Source organism: Amphiura filiformis, chromosome 12 (assembly GCF_039555335.1).
Source record: "Amphiura filiformis chromosome 12, Afil_fr2py, whole genome shotgun sequence".
NCBI lineage: Eukaryota > Metazoa > Echinodermata > Ophiuroidea > Amphilepidida > Amphiuridae > Amphiura > Amphiura filiformis.
This window is the reverse complement of record NC_092639.1, coordinates 13,097,768-13,119,570: the sequence shown is the minus strand read 5'-3', so window position 1 is coordinate 13,119,570 and position 21,803 is coordinate 13,097,768. Positions and strand designations below refer to the sequence as shown.

Sequence of the window (21,803 nt, the reverse complement as noted above, 5' to 3'; positions counted from 1 at the left end):
TAAGGCAGCCAATCAAGAAGGGGAATAGCCCCGCCGCAGTTACTACCTCACAAGGGTGACGTTACTGATATGGCTTGAGCTGGGGCAATTAATACAACCTGCCTTACTCCCCCCGAACATCGAGAAAAAAAACCCAGCCAAAACAAAACCAACAGGGAGACCCCATGGTGACAAAAACGCTTTTGAATAGACAAGCTATTAAAAACCGCACATATTTTTAACTGTTGTTTAAATCTATCAATTTTATGATGATGTAAATTTTATTTGTACTTTGTTTATTAATATTTTGTATGTTATGTTATGTCCACGGCCCCAAGGAAGAACAACTTTGTTGATTTGGGCCTCTGTGGTGAAATAAAGCTTCCTACATTGTATCCTATCCTATCCTATCCTATCCTATCCTATCCTATCCCTAAAGTCAAGAGTTACAGGTGAAAAACCAAAAGATACAAGGAAAGCCCAGCTCCATACATGGCTATAAACTCCTGAATCATGCTTAGTGTTCTCCTGTCCATCTAGTGATTTAGTTTGAATCATTTTGTGTGTGAATGGATGGATGGGAGAGGGCTGGTGTGATTTGGTAGATCAAGCCCTCAATTCCTTCTCCTGTCATATTGTCATAATCATATCTTTTTATTATGCCGTCACATTTTATTAGGTTGTGTTTTTGTGCAATGATAAGTGTGGGAGTGCATCATTGGATGACTGGATGTTTGTGGGTGTGTATGGGTATGGGAGGGGGTGTATGGTGGTAAAGGGTGTGTGTGGGGGGTGTGTTTGAGATATGGTGTTGGGTTGAGTACGATTAAGTATGAGCTACAACTATATTATTTTTGTCCTTTAATTCTTTGATTGTACTTTAAAAAAATTTCATTGAGTATGTACCATGCAATAATTCAAGTTTCTTTTTATGTATTTTATTATTTGCCTATTTATAAATTTGATTGTAATTCACCAAGCAATTCAGCCATTTTGGCTGCTATTTGAGTGTTTAATCAAATATACCTGAAATAAATAAATAAATAAATAAATAAATAAATACCCCCCAACATATACCATTAGTTTTTACCTAACAATCTAGTATTCCTTTTTACATTGAAACCAATCTGTGCAGTACAATTTTACACCTCTCCCACTGCAATACATATGCTTTACATTGACTAATTTTTCTTTGATTACTATGCTAATGTTACATTTGTTTAAAAAAGAAGAAAATTGTATCCAAACGGTTATACATTTCAGCACATCACATCAAAGCTTCCATTGGGCGCCCATTCCTTTTTAAAGGAATTTTATTATAGTTTAGCATTGAATAGGTTCAGTATTGTTGGTCGATTATTTCTTTTGGCCCAGATTTCCTTTCTTCCTACACATTATACATAGGCCTATACTATAGTATGTATGTGCTCAGCCACTGTAAATGTTTGTACAATGCACACTCAACCAGGAAGGAACACGATGGAGTATGTCATTAAATTATTACGATCAAAATATTATTCAAAGGACTAACTGTTCATAACATTGTATGTATGCTGGAAGGTCAAGACTTATAACACATCAAATGGACCCACTTCAGTGGCGATCGACAGAGTAACACGCATTGGCGATATACAATGTATGAGCTGCAATTAATTAGTGATTTAGGTGAGACTGTATAGTTGTGAAAAAATCTGAGATTTTGAGAAAAATGACGGAGTACATCATTTAATTATAACGATCGATATATTTGTCTAATGCGTAACGATGTTCACTTTGTACGTATATGGCATGCTTGAAGGTCGTAACACATAAAAATATCAACCTCGGTCATGATCAACAGAGCGACATGCATCAATGTGAAATAAAAAATGTGCTGAATTAGGTACGGTAGTGATTTCCTTTTGCCGTTTTACCTCATCTATTCGGGTATGGTCGGTTGTTCAGGCGTTTTTTTGTTTTTTTTGATAAATGACTATAGATAACTCACCAAAATTTGTAAACAAATTATAATTTTTTTTGGAAATAACCACATCACAAGAATTAAGTCCCCCTCTCAACATTTCATCATAAGATATCGTAAGGTAAAATTTTGTACCAATAAAACTTGTTAAAAATAATTATATGATTGTGTACTAAAATGCCTGTAACCAGGGGACGGGGGTGGGGGCTTCATCCCAAAATGCCCCAAAAGTCCCCTTATTTAACCCAAAAAAATGTCGGGTTTTTAATGCCATTTTGGTCAAAAAAGGTCAACATTTTGGAGAAAAAGTCCACTTTTTCAAAATCCGCCCCCAAATAAATCCTGGTTATTGGCCTGTTTACTATAAAGTGTTGTGTGAAAGATGTCCATGACTTTATGGCTGAATGAGCCCAAATGGAAGACAAGAACTACCTTTTTTTTTTATTTGTTCGGATTTTGACAACCCTGGATAACCCAAGAATTGAAGCTTATTTCCATTGGGGTCCATTTGAACACAGGGACGGGTTGGGAACAGTCAGGGGTTAACACCCTACTCTTTTCGAAAGTGGCTGCGAAATACATGTACAGGTATGGCTCTCTGCACATGGGACCGTCGGCTTAATGTCCCCTCCGAAGGACGGAGTACTTTCATGATTTATTTACCCAATTCTAAATGAACCACGGGGAGAGGGCGCCCGGTGTCGTCACTTAACATTGACTATGTGTACGCATGATCGTTCCCAATTTCGCGAAAAAAGGGGTTATTTTTAAACTATGTTCGCGAACATTTTATGTTCGCGATGTTTAAAAAATAGGGTTGTTTTTGACGACGGTGTACTCGAAATTAAAAAATAGGGTATATTTTTGTGAATCATGATAATGATGAAATCACAAGAAATCTGACCATTTCTCGCTTAATTTACTCCCGGATTTCACTTTTGTGAAACTTTTTTGCCTTCCTAATATCCCGGCCGATTACGTGACTGGGGACTTACCCAGTTTGGCCGCTGATTCCATGGGACTTTTTTCATCGGCTTTATTAATGACGCGCCCGGCCTCCGGACTCCGGAACCTTGACAAACTGGATACCCACAAACTGGGCCACAAACCGGGCCACAAACTCTTCGAAATGGCACCTGATCATAAAGGAATTGTTCCTTCTGAACCTTCTGAAGTTGTAGTCAGCAGGGCGAAAACCGCAAATTGCTAACTATTTGGTGACCGGCAAGCTAGAGGTTTTTCTTGAAAATATCTAAATATGGGGCTGATATAGTGGTTTGAGTGAGGGAATTCGTGGCAAATGCCAGAGTTCGTAATTTTTGTCAGTCAGTTTATGTATTGGTCACATTCAAGCTTTATTTTGCAAAAAAACCAAAAAAAAACCGGAGGAAAGATTACATTGTTGATAACTCTATCATAAAAAACACATGATGCATCCTATTGGATGTATTTGTATATATTTTTCTGTTATTTTCCTCATTTATGTATTAAAAGGACAACAGAGTTCTCCTCAGAAAAGACAATGAATCAGAACAAGTGTTTTTGTGTGTGTTCTTGAAATGTTAAAAAAAGGGTACTTTTGTAAAAGTGTACTTGAAATGCAAAAATAGGGGTATTTTTTAGGCTAATTTGTACCCGTTTTAGCTGTAAAATAGGGGTAAAAATGACTTAAAATGTTCTTGAAACCGCATAAAATAGGGGGGTATTTTGACTTAGGAACGATCATGTGTTACGCCTTTGAATGTTAAGTGACGACACCGGAGAGGGCGGAAGTCTGAATTTAATCTACAGATGTTGCCAATTAATTTCAGACTTTTTTTTTTCCAAGTCAATATCCCAGCAAATTGGCACCTTTTCAAAAGTCACAAAGTAGGCCTATGCTTGGTGTATTTGGGACAAGGAATGGGACTGGCCACCTTACACCTGGAATGATATTTACATGGCTGAATGATCATGAATGATTACACATTAGAATAAATGTTCACTTGTTGGGGATTTTAAACTGCACTCAACCAAATGTGTTTTTCCATTAGTAACAAGTCATGAATCAACTTTTGTGACGGGCAGTTTTTGTCTTCCATATGGGCTCATTAGCCATGAAGTCGTGAACATCTTTCATTTTCACACAACACTTTCTAAGTTATAAGTTATAAGGGACGTATTTCTTGTGATGCGTAAATATATAATTTCTCTCACTGTGCTGGCTTTTGTGTCAGTCAAAATAAATAAACTTTTTGCCCAAAGTGGTTGACTTTACAAACATGTTCATACAGCAAGTTCATCAAACCTGAGACGAAATACCCCCCAGGCCCGTACGCAGGGGGTGCCCAAATTTGCAAAAGTCCCAAAATATCACAATATGCGAGCATAGCGAGCAAAAAAATCATGTTTTTTATGCCTTTTTGTCCAAAAATGGTCCAAATTTTGGGAAGAAAGTCCACTTTTCTCAAAATCGCCCCACCCCTTGGAAAAAAGGTCCACTTTATCAAAATCAGCACCCCAAAAAAATCCTGCATGACGGGCCTGATACCCCCCAAAAAAAAAGCTAATTTTATGTGCATACAGTAAATAAAACAAAACAACAAAATTATCAAAAACTGAAAAATTGGGTTGGTTGAGCCTGTAGAACAAGTTTTTTTGTCTCCTTTACAGTACCGGTGTTGAACATTTATATTTTGCAGTGTACATGTAAACAATGAATTCAACCAAGCCAATGCCTTTAAATGGTGACACCAATCATAACAATGACTACAGCAGGAAAGGTAACCATGACAACAGAAGAAGAGACTCACATGGATCGTACCAGGAAGCTACATATGCTGTGTATGCCCCAACTTATACCAAAATCAATTCACGAAAGAAAAAGAAAAGGAAAACGGATACAAGGTATGTTTACAAACTAAAACTAGATGGTTCATAATTAAGGTGGCCCCAACACAAAGGTGTGTAAATACAAATAATAAGCAATATACTCATTAATATTCATAACATAAATAGTCACTCGATAGTCGTTTCACAGTGCTCAATACCAATTTTTAACAAGGTAGAGCTAATTTAATAAAACAAATTTTGGCTAAATAATATTCAGCATCTAGTAACTAGTAGTTTCACGGCGATCGTCAGACTATTGCGCTGTTGTTGTTATGATTCCTGATTACGGAACCGAAAAAATATACGCAAAGTAGGCCTACGCGGATAGGCCTACGCATAAAGACGCGTGGATATGAAACATACACAAAGTATACCCACGCGGATAGGCCTACGCGAAATAGATGTGAATTTCGCGCGAAAATTTAATGGTACCGCAAATCAAAAATCAAAACAACAACTTAATTGAGCCTACTTCTTTTTTCTTGCGTGGCGACATTTTGAGATAAGTTCGGATCTCTTGTTTAAGAGGGTTTCTTCAGACATTTTGAGGATATAAAGTTTTTCTTCTAGACAAAGATTGCATTGACCGGATTCACATCTCTTGGTGTTTGATTGTTTAACTATTTCCCAGATAATTTCATAATTTGAATTAGGCCTACTTCTTTTAAGGTTCCAAACATGTTTTGAAAATTCAGTTTCTTTTTCATATTTTTCGTGCCTGAAGGACTTTGTATGGTTGCGGAATGCGGAATCTATCTTTGAACGGTCCTCCTGAAAGTCCTATGTATAGACCACTTTACATTATTGTTTATCAACAAAGGCGAGGGATTGGTCTGTCGATATGCCCGAACGAACCGCTTCACTGTTCAATGGCTTTCTTGTACTACATGTATATGAAATGTGGTGGGAGATTTAAAATACACATGCCCTGAGCAGACTACGATGCGCACGCACACTGCAGGGCAAAGAACAATGGAAAGTACCATAATGCGTGCGCATACTGCCGGGCAATGACGTCACTTGTCAAGTGGTCTATACTTTAGATTCCACATCAGATGTTACAGTAGCTTTGTACACTATTGCTTCAGTCAAGCATTCTCTACGGAGGGGACAATTTGCTTTGATTCTACAGTTGCATTTCTTTGCGGTTTCGGTTTGTTTATGAGTCCTTACTTTGATGACCTTATTATTGTGCGACTTGATTATTGACCTCATATTTTCATGCAACTGTAACTAACCTTGGTATTATTGCGATTAAATATCTTGTGCAACTTGTGCCCTCGGGGAAAATGCTTGTTTATCAGTTTGATGAATGTTCCGCTGACATTTGTTTTTACGTTCTTACTGTAAGGCGGGTTAAACCATATTATCTTCCTTGAGCGGTTCTTCTTCTTTCTCGTTTTTCTGTTGTCTTCTTTGTTGCTGTTGAATTTTATGGTCCGTCAGTATCCGCTGGATTTCAGTGCTTCGTTGTAACATGGTGCAGCTTTTTCATTTGTTCTTTGGTTCGATGATAGCCTGTTGATTCTCTTTTCTATGGCAGCGGGGATGTGCTTGATGATTTGTGGAGGATGGTTGGACTGCTTGTTAATGTACATTGGCTCATTATCTGGTTTCTTGTACGGTTGGTGCACGCCGGTTGCCAAGTTCATGTTTATGTCGAGGTAGTTCACTGATTTCAGGTTTGTCTCCACAGTTATTTTGAGCATTTTCCCCAAGGGCACAAGTTGCACAAGATATTTAATCGCAATAATACCAAGGTTAGTTATAGTTGCATGAAAAATATGAGGTCAATAATCAAGTCGCACAATAATAAGGTCATCAAAGTAAGGACTCATAAACAAACCGAAACCGCAAAGAAATGCAACTGTAGAATCAAAGCAAATTGTCCCCTCCGTGGAGAATGCTTGACTGAAGCAATAGTGTACAAAGCTACTGTAACATCTGATGTGGAATCTAAAGTATACATACATGTAGGACTTTCAGGAGGACCGTTCAAAGATAGATTCCACAACCATACAAAGTCCTTCAGGCACGAAAAATATGAAAAAGAAACTGAACTTTCAAAACATGTTTGGAACCTTAAAAGAAGTAGGCCTAATTCAAATTATGAAATTATCTGGGAAATAGTTAAACAATCAAACACCAAGAGACGCGAATCCGGTCAATGCAATCTTTGTCTAGAAGAAAACTTTATATCCTCAAAATATCTGAAGAAACCCTCTTAAACAAGAGATCCGAACTTATCTCAAAATGTCGCCACGCAAGAAAAAATGAAGTAGGCTCAATTAAGTTGTTGTTTTGATTTTTGATTTGCGGTACCATTAAATTTTCGCACGAAATTCACACCTATCCGCGTGGGTATACTTTATGTATACATGTTTCATATCCACGCTGTCTTTATGCGTAGGCCTATCCGCGTAGGCCTACTTTGCGTATATTTTTTTGGTTCCGTAATCAAGAATCATAACAACAACAGCGCAATAGTCTGACGATCGCCGTGAGGCGTGAAACTACTAGTTACTAGATGCTGAATATTATTTAGCCAAAATTTGTTTCATTAATATTCATAAATATGCAAATAACATGCCACAAACCTATACAGCACATCAGGCCACCATATACTATCACAATACCATGTTGCAAGTTGATTGGTTATTGCATTTAAGCTGCAGAGTGAATTTATGACAATGTCGGCAAAATATGCAAATAAGCTCATATAAATATGCAAATAACATATAACACAAAACTATACAGCACATCAGACCACCATATCCAATCCCCATACCAAGTTTGATATAAAATTGGACAGATTGAGTGTGATACCTGAATTTCTCGGTCGAGCTAGAGTTTACAAATATGCGAGACGAAGTCGAGCGTGATATTTGAAAACTCTAGCGAGATTGACAAATTCAGGTATCATGCGAAAGTATCCATCCAATTTTATCATTATTATGTCTTCAGAATCTTTTTTTTGTTGTCAAAAACAAGATTTTTGGTCAAAATGTGATTTCTGCTCAAAAATATGATTTTGTTTAAAATGTGATTTTTGGTCAAAAATGTGATTTACGGTCAAAAATGTGATTTTTGGTCTAAAAGGTGATTTTTTGTCAAAAATGTTGATTTTTGGTTATGGCATGTCACAATTTACAAAAAATGTAAAAATCATACGAAAAGAGAAATACATGGCGACTTGTGCACATAAAGTATATGAACTATGCACTCTATGAAGAGGTTACAGATATGAAAAACCCTGTAGCTCCAGGCTAACCGATACACAAATTTACCGGACAGCTAGGTATAGGATGCAAGATTCTGAAGACATAATAATGAAGTTGATCGGTTATTGCATTGAAGCTGCTCAATAGATTAATGAAGTGTCTATAACCCCTGTGTGCATGGAAGATTAAGGTCACATTTTTCATAGGGGGTGTATGGATTTCAACTGGAATAGCCCATTTAAAATATGTAATGTCTAAATAAATTTGAATGTTGCAGGCCTCCAATAGACAAAGCTAGCTGGTTTTCAATCCTCACTTTTTCATGGGTTACGCCACTGTTTATCAAGGCATGGAAAGGAACCCTGAAGACTGAGGATCTAACAGTTACTTCACAAAAAGACTCAGCCAAGAAGAATGGTCACAGGTTTGTAAAACATTTATAATTTATTTTATTGTGAGAATGCACATGTGTCCTTGGAATCTAAAAAATAGGGGTGTTTCAGAGTACCATTTTGTCCTTGTTCTGGAGTAAAAAAGGGGGTAAAATTTCATGATTTGTCCTTGAAATCGACTGCGAAAGAGGTTAATTTGTACTTGTGGTAACGGTCCTACGTGTCCCCCCTGCCAGGGAGTGACCCCACCGGGGCAACATGGATCATAAGCTCTTTGATTACAAAATCTTTCTTTTGTTTTGGCAAATTGATATTACAAGTTACAGGCACATGTACATGCATGTCTGGGACACCAGAAGTCGTTTCAATCTGCTGAAGTTTGTGGAGTTTAGAGTTATGATGTGGGCCGTAGTGGTCAGCGACAACCTGTAAAGTGTGCTGAGGCTTGTGGATCAACGTTGTGCCTGAGCGTGGCGCACTATAAATCACTTCACTTTTTAAATTTATATTAAATGACCCTAAATGTTTTTGCTAGTGAAATGTATTATTATTTCTCAAGGCTCAATACACTATGGCAGAAAGAATTAGCTGAATGCGGGCGGGATGAGGCATCCGTCATGCGGGTTTTACTTAAGGATATGCAATCAAGTGCGTGTTGTGCAGCTATAGTGAATGGTGCGGGAACATCATTAAGATTATTAATGGCTGTGAGTATGTCAAAGGGTAAGAGGTCATTCTGCAGAGGTCAAAGGGTAAACTTAACAAAGTTGCACTTCTGATTCTTCATCTTGCACTGGTAAACTGGCATCTTATAAATGTCCACATGTATTTACTGATCATATATTCATATTTGGGTTTTTCTTGGGTTTTTTGGAAATATTCATTTACTAAATTTACTTAATAGTAAACGTCATAGACTCATACATGTACACCCCGGTAAACATAACATAATTAGGGATTCAATCATGTTTCACCATTGTTCATCACCGCTTAACAAACGGCAGCCAAGTCATCTGAGTGGTTTACTTCATGAGGGTGGCTGGGCGGAATGGGCTCTGACTCATAATCGGAAGGTTGTGGGTTCGGTCCCCGGCGATGCCATCGTGTTGTGCCCTTGAGTAAGGCAGTTTATCTCGATTACTCCTCTCCCCCAAATGTATAAATGGGTACCGGCATTCTTAAATGCTGGGAAGGTAACAGACTCGCTGTAGAGGAGGTGTAGTGATCCCCCTATAGCAACATTACATGGAGGAGTCTGGCCCAATCGCCAATTAAAAAGAGATGGGTACTCCGATCACTGTTTATACAGGATCATCTCCTTTACTTATAGTGTGTACATGTAGTTTAATTGTGGAAAGTGTTCTGGTATCATGCATTGGTCTAGTGTTTTGTATCTTGTGAAAGGAATGTTTTAAGCTCCCGAAACATTGGTTGTTGTGTCTTTTTTAATCACACATTAGTGACGCGATCAAGCAAAATCAGTCGGAACTCAGCAATATAGATTCTGAGATATAGCCCAACAAAGGACCTATTCCCCTTTGTTTCCTTTTGTTTTGGAAACTCATCAATTGCTCATATCTTTGGAACTGGTTGTTCAATTTCAATGGGGTTTTCTGCAAAATCTAGCTTTGTAAATGCTTTTTACTATCCTATAAGAAAGTGAAAATTTAATATTTCTGAGTTCCGACTGATTTTGCTTGATCGCATCACATTTTGGATTTGTTGTACTCAAACTGTTTTCATCATTTTGTCATGTAGGTGCAAGAATGATGTAAGTGACATTTTGGGCAAAATTAAGTTATTAATGGAGTATGAAAAAAACCTAAATGTGCACATTTTAGGCTATTTTACATTAATGAAATGTTGGTATAATTCTGGTATATACTGCGCACCATGTTTTACATGTAGGGTTAGGATTATGGGATTAGGGTTAGGATTATAATTAGGGTTTAGGGTTAGGGTTATAATTAGGGTGGGTTAGGATTAGGGTTAAGGTTATAATTAGTGTGGGTTAGGATTAGGGTTACATGTATACTTATGCGCAGTGTATTCCAGAATTATTTCCAAAATGTTAAAAATGATAAATAAGTAAATTCATTCATTCATTTTATTTCATTCATTTCATTCGGCTATGAAGCAGGCACGCCCACAAAGTTTCTCCATGTACTACGATTTGAAGCCAAAGTGGTAATCATGGCATCTGGTAGTAAAAAGTTGTTGAAGTCCCCCAACAGTTTTAGCACATAAAACAAGTAGGATGTTCTTTGCCTTCCAGGTCTTCTTTTACCATGTAATGGGATGTAGAGAGCATATCTTCTGCATGGTTCATCTTCCTGCATAAGTAAATATTGGAACAAAAAAATGATTCTCTTGCAAAATCGCTATTATCGTCATTGCCACTGACACTGCTTATTTTCCTTTGTTGTGTATGTACATGTTTTGAATCATAGCTCAGACAGCTGGTATTGTTTTAGTTTGCTTTATAGCTACCAAAAGTGAATTTGACAGCTGCTACATTCATAGACGGATCAGAAAAAGGAATCATATGGGATCAAGAAGACTATAAAAGAAATCATGGGATAGTTAGCAAACACTGATTTGTGTAGATTGATTTTTGTTCATTTCATTTTAGGCTTGAGACAAGATGGGCTCATTTACTAAGCAAGCATGGAAGTAAAGACGCGCCACTGTTCAGTGCCCTGTTAAATATCATGCAAAGCAGCCTCATCTATAGTACCATTGTCATGACAATAGGATTCTGTTCAGCTATGATCTCTTCCGTGAGTACTCTCTGTGGGTGGGGGGTGTGCGGGGGGTGTGCGCACATGTAATTCCCTGCAAACGTGGATCTGCATTTGTATACACACACACACACCCGCAACCATGGATGTCAACGGTTGCTGGCTATAACCAAGGACAATGCAAATTATGTAAAATGCATTTAAAAGTGGTCCACGTTTGGGGCTTCAGGACAGGTGTGGTTGGTTAAGGAAGTTGTTGGTCGTGTAAGGTCCATGGTGTGTCAATTGAAATCAGGTGTATGTGTCCTCGGATAGATACAATTAAATCATATGCAAAATGAGGTTCTTGTTTTTTTGGTATTTACAAACAGGGGTGTGTGGGGTGTGCGTTTTTCTGTTTCCTTTTTTATTTCTAACTTTCCTGAACCTCACTCAAAGCCATCACGCTACTACAACCAATCCATGTGACATAGCCAGGATTTATTCAGGGGGACAAAGGGGTGGGGCAATTTTGAAGGGGGTGACAAAAATGGTCAAAAATGGGCTGAAATGCACAAAAAAGATATTAGATATCAGGGTGGTCAGCATCCTATAGGGGGAAAAGAGGGGGGGGAGATACTTCTCATGGGTGGTTATGGTTATGGTCTCAGCTTGGTTATGCCATTATGCCACTGTTTGGATGTAGTAGGGTTAGTCAGTACTAAGTGACTACTAGCAAATCAAAACACAAGCACAATAAACAATATAGAAATATCCATGGAAGTTTATACATACCACCCCTACATATAAGAGGTACATATGTTGTATGTTTGTTGGTACAACATGACATTGTGGGGGTATAAATAGGTATGAACAAACATTGTGGGAGTATGATGATACTGGCCAATTGTGGCATACACAGTGTGTCACTTTGGGGGTATAGTTAAAACCTACCCCTACCCACTCTAGAGGCCATAAAATGCCATTTGGAGACGTCCACATTGTGGGAGTACTCCCACAAATCGAAAAATGCCCACAATGTTGCTTTATACTTACAATTATGCCTACAATGTTGTAAGAACTATAACATATTTACACACATACCCATTATACATTAATTCATGTGCATTTCAAATGTAACATTTCTTAATTTTTTATACCCACCACACCAAAGTGAATTCATGCATGTAACTCAACACAAGTACTGTACTCGTCCCAGTATAGTCCCACCTCTTTTTAGGTGAACATTTTTAAAAATTGGGGGATGAGATTATACTCCAATTTCAAAAAAAAAAAAGTTATTCATTTTTAAGTTTTGGAGTGTCCCTGGACCTACAATGTAGAGCTAAATGCTAGGATCATTCATGGTTGACTTATTTAAAGAATAAAAAATGTGTTTTTGATATGCATAGTGATAATTTGTGTTCATGTCATACTCTATTTAATAATGATTTCAAAATGGATACAAATTCAATGTATTTTGAAATCATCAATAGAATATGACATGAATACAAATTATCACTTTGCAGATTAAAAACACAAACAATTTTTTTTAAATAAGTCAACCATGAATGATCCTAGCATTGAGCTAGAGGTTCAGGGACACTCCAGAACCCCCCCCCCCCAAAAAAAAAACCCCAAACATATATATAAATATATATTAAATATATATATATTTTACAATTTCTGGAATTTTTCGAAAAATGGGGATGGGACTGTACTTGAACGTGGAACTATACTCGGACGAATACGTACGGTACATGTATTATATAATCAGTTGCAACACATAGTGGCGTATGTGAAGGACAAAATACTTTCAGAAAAAAACTTGTTTGAAGGATATACTACTAATGAGTGAGTTGTTACTCCTCTGTTATCTCCCAATGGCCCGTTTTCATTGAAATTGAAGTTTAAGTTTAAAAGGAATGACTATTGTAGGATATAGCTACCTCTAAATCTTTACATTATGTGAAACGGAAAATTGTGAAAAATCAGTTTACGCCACATGTGTTGCGACGGTGAGTTTCAATTGGGAGCGGTGCAATAATTAATATGAGTCAGTTGGGTAAAATTTCCAAACAGCATGCCAACAAATGCTTGCCCTCCCTCTTGGCTTGCCAAAAATGTTTTCACAGGGGCAAAATCTCCAAGCTAAGCTAAGCTTTAATAGGTTTAGAGTGCTACTAACATTACATACACATCCAGATTCTCATTCACGGTTTACCCCCTCGGCAGATTACCTTTGTGGCTACACCTGGTGTAGCCCTGAAGCTACACCTTAATAGAGCTACTCTCAAGCTACTCCGAAGTAGCTACACCTTAGCAAACCCCATAGTGGATACACTATATCAGAGCTACTTCGCTGTTACTCCATCCATTGTCTGTCTAGAAGCCAACTCCGGTGCAACACTAGTGCCAACTTCTGGATACGCCATATCGGAGCTACTCCAAAGGTACTCTTAAGAAGCTACTCTGAAGTACATCTGATAGCTGTCAGCCATGAGCCAACCCTGGAGTAACACGAAGTCAGCTCCGTGTACAACCGCAGCCAAACGGGTTATTGACCGGCAGCGGTAAACAACTCGCCCGAACGCGTAATCGGCCAGCGTACTAGTGCGCGTGCACTTTCAGCTATTTTTAGCAAAGCGAACGTTTGTTGTTTTGATTAATTGATTGACCATGTTTGCACGCTTGCATTGGGCGCCATGAATCGCTTTTCAGCCACACGGAGCGAGAATCACCGTTGTCGATGTCACGGAGACATTTTGTTTGTTTCTATTTAGTGGTTGTTTGTTTCCTTTGTAGAAACTTGTTCTTTTGTTTAACGACAGTACGACTTCTTCTCAATTTGTTTTTAAAATCATTTTTAATCATTATTTAATTTTGTATTTCTTGTTATGTTTTTAGTTTTGCTAAACTTGAGATGTTTGCGTGACGTTGTTTTTCTGTATTTTAAAGAAAGTGTGCATACTGCGGTTCGCGGTTCTACTTTCCCATGTTGTTTGTTTATTACCCAAGTTTATTATTATATTAGGCCCACAGTTAAAATTTATTCATAATTTATACTTCTTGAATTTCTTGTTTTCACGCCGTTTTCCTAACATTTTGCACCACATTACTTTACTGTTGCAAGTCGTAGGCCTAGGCAGTTTTGATATTTTACATGTTTTGGTTAGGCCCTACTAGTCTTTCATCTTTCATTGATGTTATTCGCATCGCAGTTTTCATATTTTTTTTACTTGGTTGTTATTCATCTTTTACTTTCACTTACCTATTTGATATGTGTTTTTTTCGTTTGTTTGAGTAGGCCGATTTTGTTTGTTTTTTAAACATTTTTTCTTTGCTTATTATACTTGAATGATTGGTCAATTAAAAAGTAAATATTTAAATAACTTACTAAACAATTAAAAAGTAAATAAGTAAAATATAATACATATAAAGAAATAATAAATATAAAATTAATAATAAATTTAATAAAAGCGTTAAAAATAACTGAATAAAAGTGGGGTCCTAAAATAAATATTAGCTATAAAATGACCAATCATTCAAGTATAATATGCAAAGAAATATGCTTAAAAACATACAAAATGCAGGCCTACTCAAACAAATGAAAAAACAAGTAAGCAAACAGGTAATCAAATTAAAAAGCTAAATAACAACCAAGTTAATGACAATCATTATCATTCTATTATTGATTATTTTACATAGGCCTAGGCCTACGAGTACTATTCATTTTTTTTATTTAGGCCTAAATAATGCACATGTTTACTTATTTACTTTCTTATTTGTGTAGTTTTTACTTGTTAATTTAGTTATCTATTTATTTACTTGTTTATTCATTGATAAATTTATTTAGTCAATTATTTAGATCATTAATTTTACTTACTTGCTTATTTCTGAACTTGTTTATGTATTTATGGTAGGCCTATTTACTTGTTTATTATTTTCTATTATTATATTATTAACATATTATTTGAAAAATAATAAAAGAAAGAAAGAAAGAACAAAAATCCCTAATATATCCTAATAAAAGCATACAATAAAGCTAAATTGAGAAAATAGCATTAAATCTGGCAACAGATCATCACGCATTTTTTTTACAGAGTACCTCTAGAGGTACTCCGCTATAGTCTGTCTCTACGGGAGGTACACCGTGGAAAACCGGATAAGAGTAGTCCACGGATTTTTGACTCGCGTTACAGTGCACTGCTACAGAGTAGCCCTGGGGGTAATCCGGAGTAGCTCCAGAGTACATCCAGTGAGAAATTGGATGTGTAGTTTACATTCACACAATTATTGTGTACCTCTTGCTAATTTGGATAAATAAAAGTGTATTGTATGAGGCCAAAAAAAAAACTACATGTAGTAGCCTGTGCAAATTGCATTCTGGTACACCAACAATCTATATAAAATATGATTAAAATTAAAAACTATCGATAAAAAACAACGCCAAGGCAGGTATCTGTTTTTAAATAACTTGTTGTCAATAGATTGATTTTAGACTGATAATGCGGAGATTCATGGTCTATACTCGATTACCTTTCGGAGCCCCTGATTGGTTCATTAACCAACCAATCAAAAAAGAGCTTTTAAATACTTGATTAATTTTAGCAATTTTAAGTAATACCCTTCAGTCCTACAGACCATTCTTACCATATCTCTGATTGGCTCAATACATGATATACCGTATTTCCTCCTCGAATAGTCGCCCCCCTCAAGTAAACGCCCCCTTTTCAACCAAGATGTTTCAGAAATGCCAATATTTCCATGCTATCTTGTGTAGTGAGATTACCAAGTTGCTCAAATGGTCGATAATAGCAGCAATAATTGGCGAAAATCTGCATCGGAAACCCGGAAGTGAACCAAAAGTCAGTGTTTCTAGTTCATAGTTCGTCATTTTAGCATGACTATTAAGCTTACCTAATGATTTTAACGGGAATTGTTGTGATAAAAATGACCTCTAATAACCCCCCGTTTGGAAAATGCAACGCTCCCCGGGGGCGTTTATTCGAGGAAATACGGTAGGCTTCTCTGCAACCAATCAAACTTGTTCTTACAAAGCCAATAATTTAACCCGTAGTGCACATGCCCATGAGTTTAAATAACTTTTTGTCAATCCATTATTTTTGTAAATTAAATTGTTGTCAATCCCTTCATTTCAGACCGTCGTAATGCGTAGACTCATAGCCTTCACACAATTACCCGAGCCCGACTTCGTTTACGGCTCCTTATTAGTTGTAGCATTCATGTGTCTCCAAGTTACAGCTTCTGCTTGTATCGGTTTGTCGTTCTACTTGAGTACACGTCTGGCTGGAAGGGTACGGGCAGCTTTGGTGGCGATGGTTTATCATAAGATTCTACGACTGCGGAGTTTAAAGGGTAAATCTGTCGGTGAGGTAAGCTATGTCATGTATTAGATATGATATTTAACAGGGGACAGGGGGACTCAGTACTATAATGTGCATATGCGCCACCCCAAAATACACTGTTTTTTAGGTAGTATGAAGGAAAAGATCTTATGGTATCACAAGTTTTGTGTCCGTCAGTCCATGGGGGGGGGTGTGTCCGGGTGGCTATGTATCTGTCCGTCAACAGTTCAAATCCTATTGCAATAATTAGTATGTTCTTAGAATATTCCTTCCTATACTTTGTACAGAGTTAATGAGTCCAATATAATCAGCACTTGGACTCAACAATAAATATATGTCTAGGGTATGCGCTTCTAAGCAGCAAAGCCGTTGTTGTTTAATGGTTTATGGAATGATGTGGGGACATTATAGTGGTCAGCGATAACCTGCAAAGTATGATGAGGCTTGTGGATCAACATCAACAAGCATATTGCTTGTGTGTAAGCCACTATACTACTTTTTTTCTTCTTTTTTTTGTTGCCATTTCAGCTCATTAATCTGTGTACAAACGACAGCCAAAGAGTGTTTGATCTCGCATGTTCCTACCTTTGGGGATCTATGGCCCTGTCATATGTCTGTTTGGGGTCATTGCTTCTTATGTAATCCTTGGATGGACAGCGGTTCTTGGGACAGTATGCTATATCATGTTCTATCCGCTACAGGTAAGGGGTGGCTTCAAAACCCAACCATTGGTGCACTGCTGGCACTCTGGCAGAACCGGTGTGCTTTTGTTCCAAACAGTAGAAACCAGACCAAGTTACCATGGTTACCAGTGGTAGGGTTTTGAGCCTTCCACAAGTGGGACAAATTTGCCTGGTTAAAATACAAAACACTTGCACAACTAAAGTCAAGTATATGTGATGCGATCAAGCAAAATCAGTCGGAACTCGGAAATATTAACTTTTCTTATAGGATAGTAAAAAGCATTTACAAAGCTGCATTTTGCAGAAAACCCTGTTGAAATTGACCAACCAGTTCCAAAGATTTGAGCAATTAAAGAGTTTCCAAAACAAGAGGAAACAAAAGGAAATATTTCCTTTGTTTGGCTATATCTCAAAATCAATATTTCCAAGTTCCGACTGATTTTACTTGATCGCATTACATTATGTGGTCTAATAACAAATATTAGCTGTAGTTGAGACCATGACTTAGGGAGGACAGTTTTTATGGTCTACTGAGCTCAGCAATGCTTTGCTGTCTTCGATAGCGCATTGTATCGGAGAGGCACGTGGCTTTTATCAAAGCCCAAACCCATTAAAGCCTGTATAGCAAACTATTTTAGGCTCCGCTCAATTGACAACTCTGCTCTGATACAACGCATTGACCAAAATATCGATCGAATCAATTTTACGACCATGCTTGAATTAACAACCCCTTGAAACCTAATTACACCACTTTATGTAAACACACATTATTTATTTTCTATTGAGCGCAGACACGACCCGAGACATGCTTATTTAATGACCACTTGAGTAGTTGATGAGTGGGTCGTTATGTACTTACTGAACACAAAGGAAATTGATTTTGGTTTTACCATCGACCGCGCTTATAATCCTGCTGCTCTGCTGAACGCTCCGATAGATATCAGCAAACTCGTATACTGTTCGCTTGTTCCTATCGAACGCTATAGCGTACATGAACCATTATCGAAGACAGCAAAGCATTACCTAAGTAGACCATAAAAACTGTCCTCCCTTTAACTGGTTGAGTTGTACCTTCACAAAAGCATAAATCTGGCAAACATAAGGTCATGAGAATAAAAGTTTTAGATTTGATGTTACTTATCATTTGAGTTTGGGCTTTTGCCAATAAATACCAGCAGTACATCATCTGCCCTCCTTGTGCAACAAAGCAAGATGACGGATTTACCATAATGTTACGTATGGTGCAATTTTGAATGGGTACTCTTTGGGTATAATAGCGTTGGTTTATTCATATACAGGTGCACAGTGTCATCGCTCCGATATCTTCATGGCAGAAATCGCCATGGTAGATTGAATCCACCGCCACACATGGCCATTATACATATCAACCTGTTAAATATAATAGGCCGAAGGACATCTGACTAAGGCTACTGACAATAGCCCCGATTAGCTTGGTGACTCACCTCGCTGTGTGTCAGTCAAGCATGGTATGCCATAGGTCATATTCTTTTAGACAACCTTCACGATTGGCCTATACACTGCGCTATATAATTCGGCACATATAAATCAGAATTATTATGAATTATTGTCAGTTTTTGACTCAAGGCGCAAGCTACTGTCTCAAAGCGCAAGCTAACGACTATCATATCTGTTCAAAATATATATTCATGTGCAAGGAACCACATCTGGTTTCTTTATACGAAATCATTTACGGGAGATATTCACCATTTTCTAACCCGGTATCCGAAGATTTTCGTCTGATATCAAAATCGTGCATAGCAATTCATGTGCATCGATCCCGTGTATTCATTTTAGTGTCTCTGCTGCACCAAATAATTATTAGCCAGGCGATGTTGGTGTGAGGTGCTCTTGGGCAAATAGGCCTAACTCACTTTTGTGATTTGAGACTCAAATCAAGTTGCCCAAGTCCTAAAATGTTGAGTTGAGTCCGAATCGAGTCAATATTTTGTTAATTGGTTTGTTTGTGTTTATTTATACAGGTGCTCTTGTCCAAACTGATAACTCACTTCCGTCAACACTGCATTAAAATCACGGATAAACGCGTACGTCTCATGAGTGAAGTTATCACTTGCATTAAGCTTATCAAGATGTACGCTTGGGAGAATCCATTTACAAAGCAAATAGGAGGTAAGATCACAACCCCATAATTAATTATGATCATGACGTGACCTTTTTGTTTCGCCTGATAGGGCAGGAGATTATATACCGTATTGTTTGTAATAAACGCCCCGGGGGCGTTGCATTTTTCCAAAAGGGGGGCGTTTATTGGAAGTGAATTGTCAGTGATAAAAGCTTAAAAATTGTGTTCAATTTCCCGATGGTGCTCCTATTAAAAGGAGGGATTTACACTATACATGATGGCGGCGCCCACAGAAAATGATATTTTCGTGGGGAATACAACAACATTACACCTGTAAGTGCATGGAATTAGTGAAATTCTACCATAATTAGGCAATGAAATGGATGAGAGTTGAGTCATAATAGGTTTTGTCCATTCAATTTAGCGATCGTGACTGACATGACTGATGCAAGTTTTAAGCTTACCTACACGATATGTCATGGAAATGTTCGCATTTTTGTCAATTTTTCACAGAAACATTGGAGGGGGGGGCGTTTATTAGAGGGGGAGCGTTTATTACAAACAATACGGTAATCACTTTTCCGTTTGACCCATTGTGTGTAGGGGTGTATGCCTCAGTGTTTGCCTGCAAACAAGGACACATATAAGATTTTTCATTCTAAACTGCGGACTTGCCTGCAAATGAGGACATTTGCTGCTGCAATAGACCTCAAATGTATGCTAAATGCATTTGAGCGATACTTGCTCAAAACCGGGGGGTACTCATGTACAAACGCTATACAGGGATGTGCCACCCAAATGGGTAGGTTTTCCATGAAAAATCCTTAGACATGGGTCTATGTTTTGAAGAAGAAATCCTTAGACATGGGTCTCCTTTTTAAATTTTCTGTGCTATGTGAAAAACATGTGAGAGAACATGTTGATTTTACTACTTTCAAGCTCATATCCTTAGATATGGGTCCCTATTTTCGGAAAAATTGCCCTTAGAAATGGGTATGGGTTCGGAAGCTCGGGCCGCATATGCACATCGCCTTCGAAAAATAATCCAAGTTAATCCATTTTTAAATGGAAATATTGATCGTTTGTCATTGTTTTAGGAAGGCTAAAACACAGAATTCTAACTACATGTGATAAATATGTGATAAACGCCCCAGCTATCACCTTTTTACGGTATAATACAAAGTAGCAGCTAATTGATGTTGTTTTACTGAAAAGTTTAAAATCAGGCTGATTTGGAAACGGGGACACCCTGTCAGTCCAAAACACCATCAATCCGAACCCCTGTCAGTCCGAAAACCTGTTAGGGTTAGGGTTAGGGTTAACCCTTACCCTAACCTTACCCTTATGCTGATTTCATACTTTCCTGCCGCTTTGCCGCTCTGAAGATGATTTTGCTTTACTACGCAGTCCCACCAGAAATGCTAGCGGTGACCAACGGCAAGCCGATATATCGATCACTTCTCTGCTCAACTCGGAGCGGTGCCACTCTAACGTATGAGAACAAATGATGAAGTGTCATGCCGCTCAACGGCAAGCGGCAGAAAGTATGAAACCAGCATTACGCTAACCCTTACCCTACCCTAACCCTAACAGGTTTTCGGACTGACAGGGGTTTGGATTTATGGTGTTTTGGACTGACGGGGAGACCCCTTTGGTCTGTTCTTCCACTGCCTAAGTTTGTGGCTTGATTTGCATAATAATGTTACAACAATAATTGTAAATTCCTTCAATTTACAGCTATACGCAATGAAGAACGCAGTGCTCTAGAGAAGGTTGGCTATATACAAAGCATAAGCACTGGTACACTACCTGTTGTGCCTATCATGAGTGCAACATTTACCATCATCCTTCATACATCATTGGGCTATGACATAGACGTACCACAGGTTGGTTTGTTTGTTTGCGTATTTGTGTGTTTGTTGGATCATGCCATTGATTATGGCTTGTGGTAATGCAAAACAGAAATAATGTATTCTCATAACATGCTCAATCTGAGGCTATTGACAGATGTGTTGATACTATGCTTTATTCCGTACAGTACATATATTGTTAAAAAGGCCGGCTATACTACTACGGGCTATATGCATTGTAATGTACAAAAAGTAGCCTGGGTTCGGAAAAGTAACCTGAAAAGAATGGCACTCCTTTACTCTGATTGACATGAGTGCCCTGTTAAGGAGCGACATGTATGGGCTTTGTGTTCCCTCATGAACGCCGCTCAAGTGGTGACTGCGAAAGACTGGCGACTGCTAGTACTATAACACTAGTAAATCCAAATGTCTGACTAAGAGCAAAATGTATTCCATGGAATAAGGAATCCAAGATGAATGGGCCTTTGTCCTCCTATCAATTCATACCCTTATTCAGACTCTTATTAAGACAGTTGATTGCCTACAAGTGTTTAACAAAGGTTTTCTAGTGGTTATAAGATTTAAAATCTATAATCCATGAATAAGTGTCTGAATAAGGGTCTCAATATTCAGACTCTTGTATAAGTTGTGTCCACA

The 21,803-nt window shown here is 37.8% G+C and overlaps 1 protein-coding gene across 1 annotated transcript in view; it reads left to right on the top strand.

The window, feature by feature from the left end:
- The first annotated feature begins 1,350 nt into the window (after positions 1 to 1,350).
- Positions 1,351 to 21,803, top strand: part of LOC140166635 (ATP-binding cassette sub-family C member 5-like) — a 61,862-nt gene continuing 41,409 nt past the window's right edge. The window contains 9 exon segments of the mRNA XM_072190135.1: positions 1,351 to 1,644; positions 4,621 to 4,825; positions 8,309 to 8,455; positions 11,056 to 11,203; positions 16,306 to 16,539; positions 17,041 to 17,083; positions 17,086 to 17,213; positions 19,196 to 19,343; positions 21,034 to 21,182. Of these exon segments, the coding sequence (XP_072046236.1) occupies positions 4,635 to 4,825; positions 8,309 to 8,455; positions 11,056 to 11,203; positions 16,306 to 16,539; positions 17,041 to 17,083; positions 17,086 to 17,213; positions 19,196 to 19,343; positions 21,034 to 21,182 (1,188 nt within the window). The 5' untranslated portion in view covers positions 1,351 to 1,644; positions 4,621 to 4,634.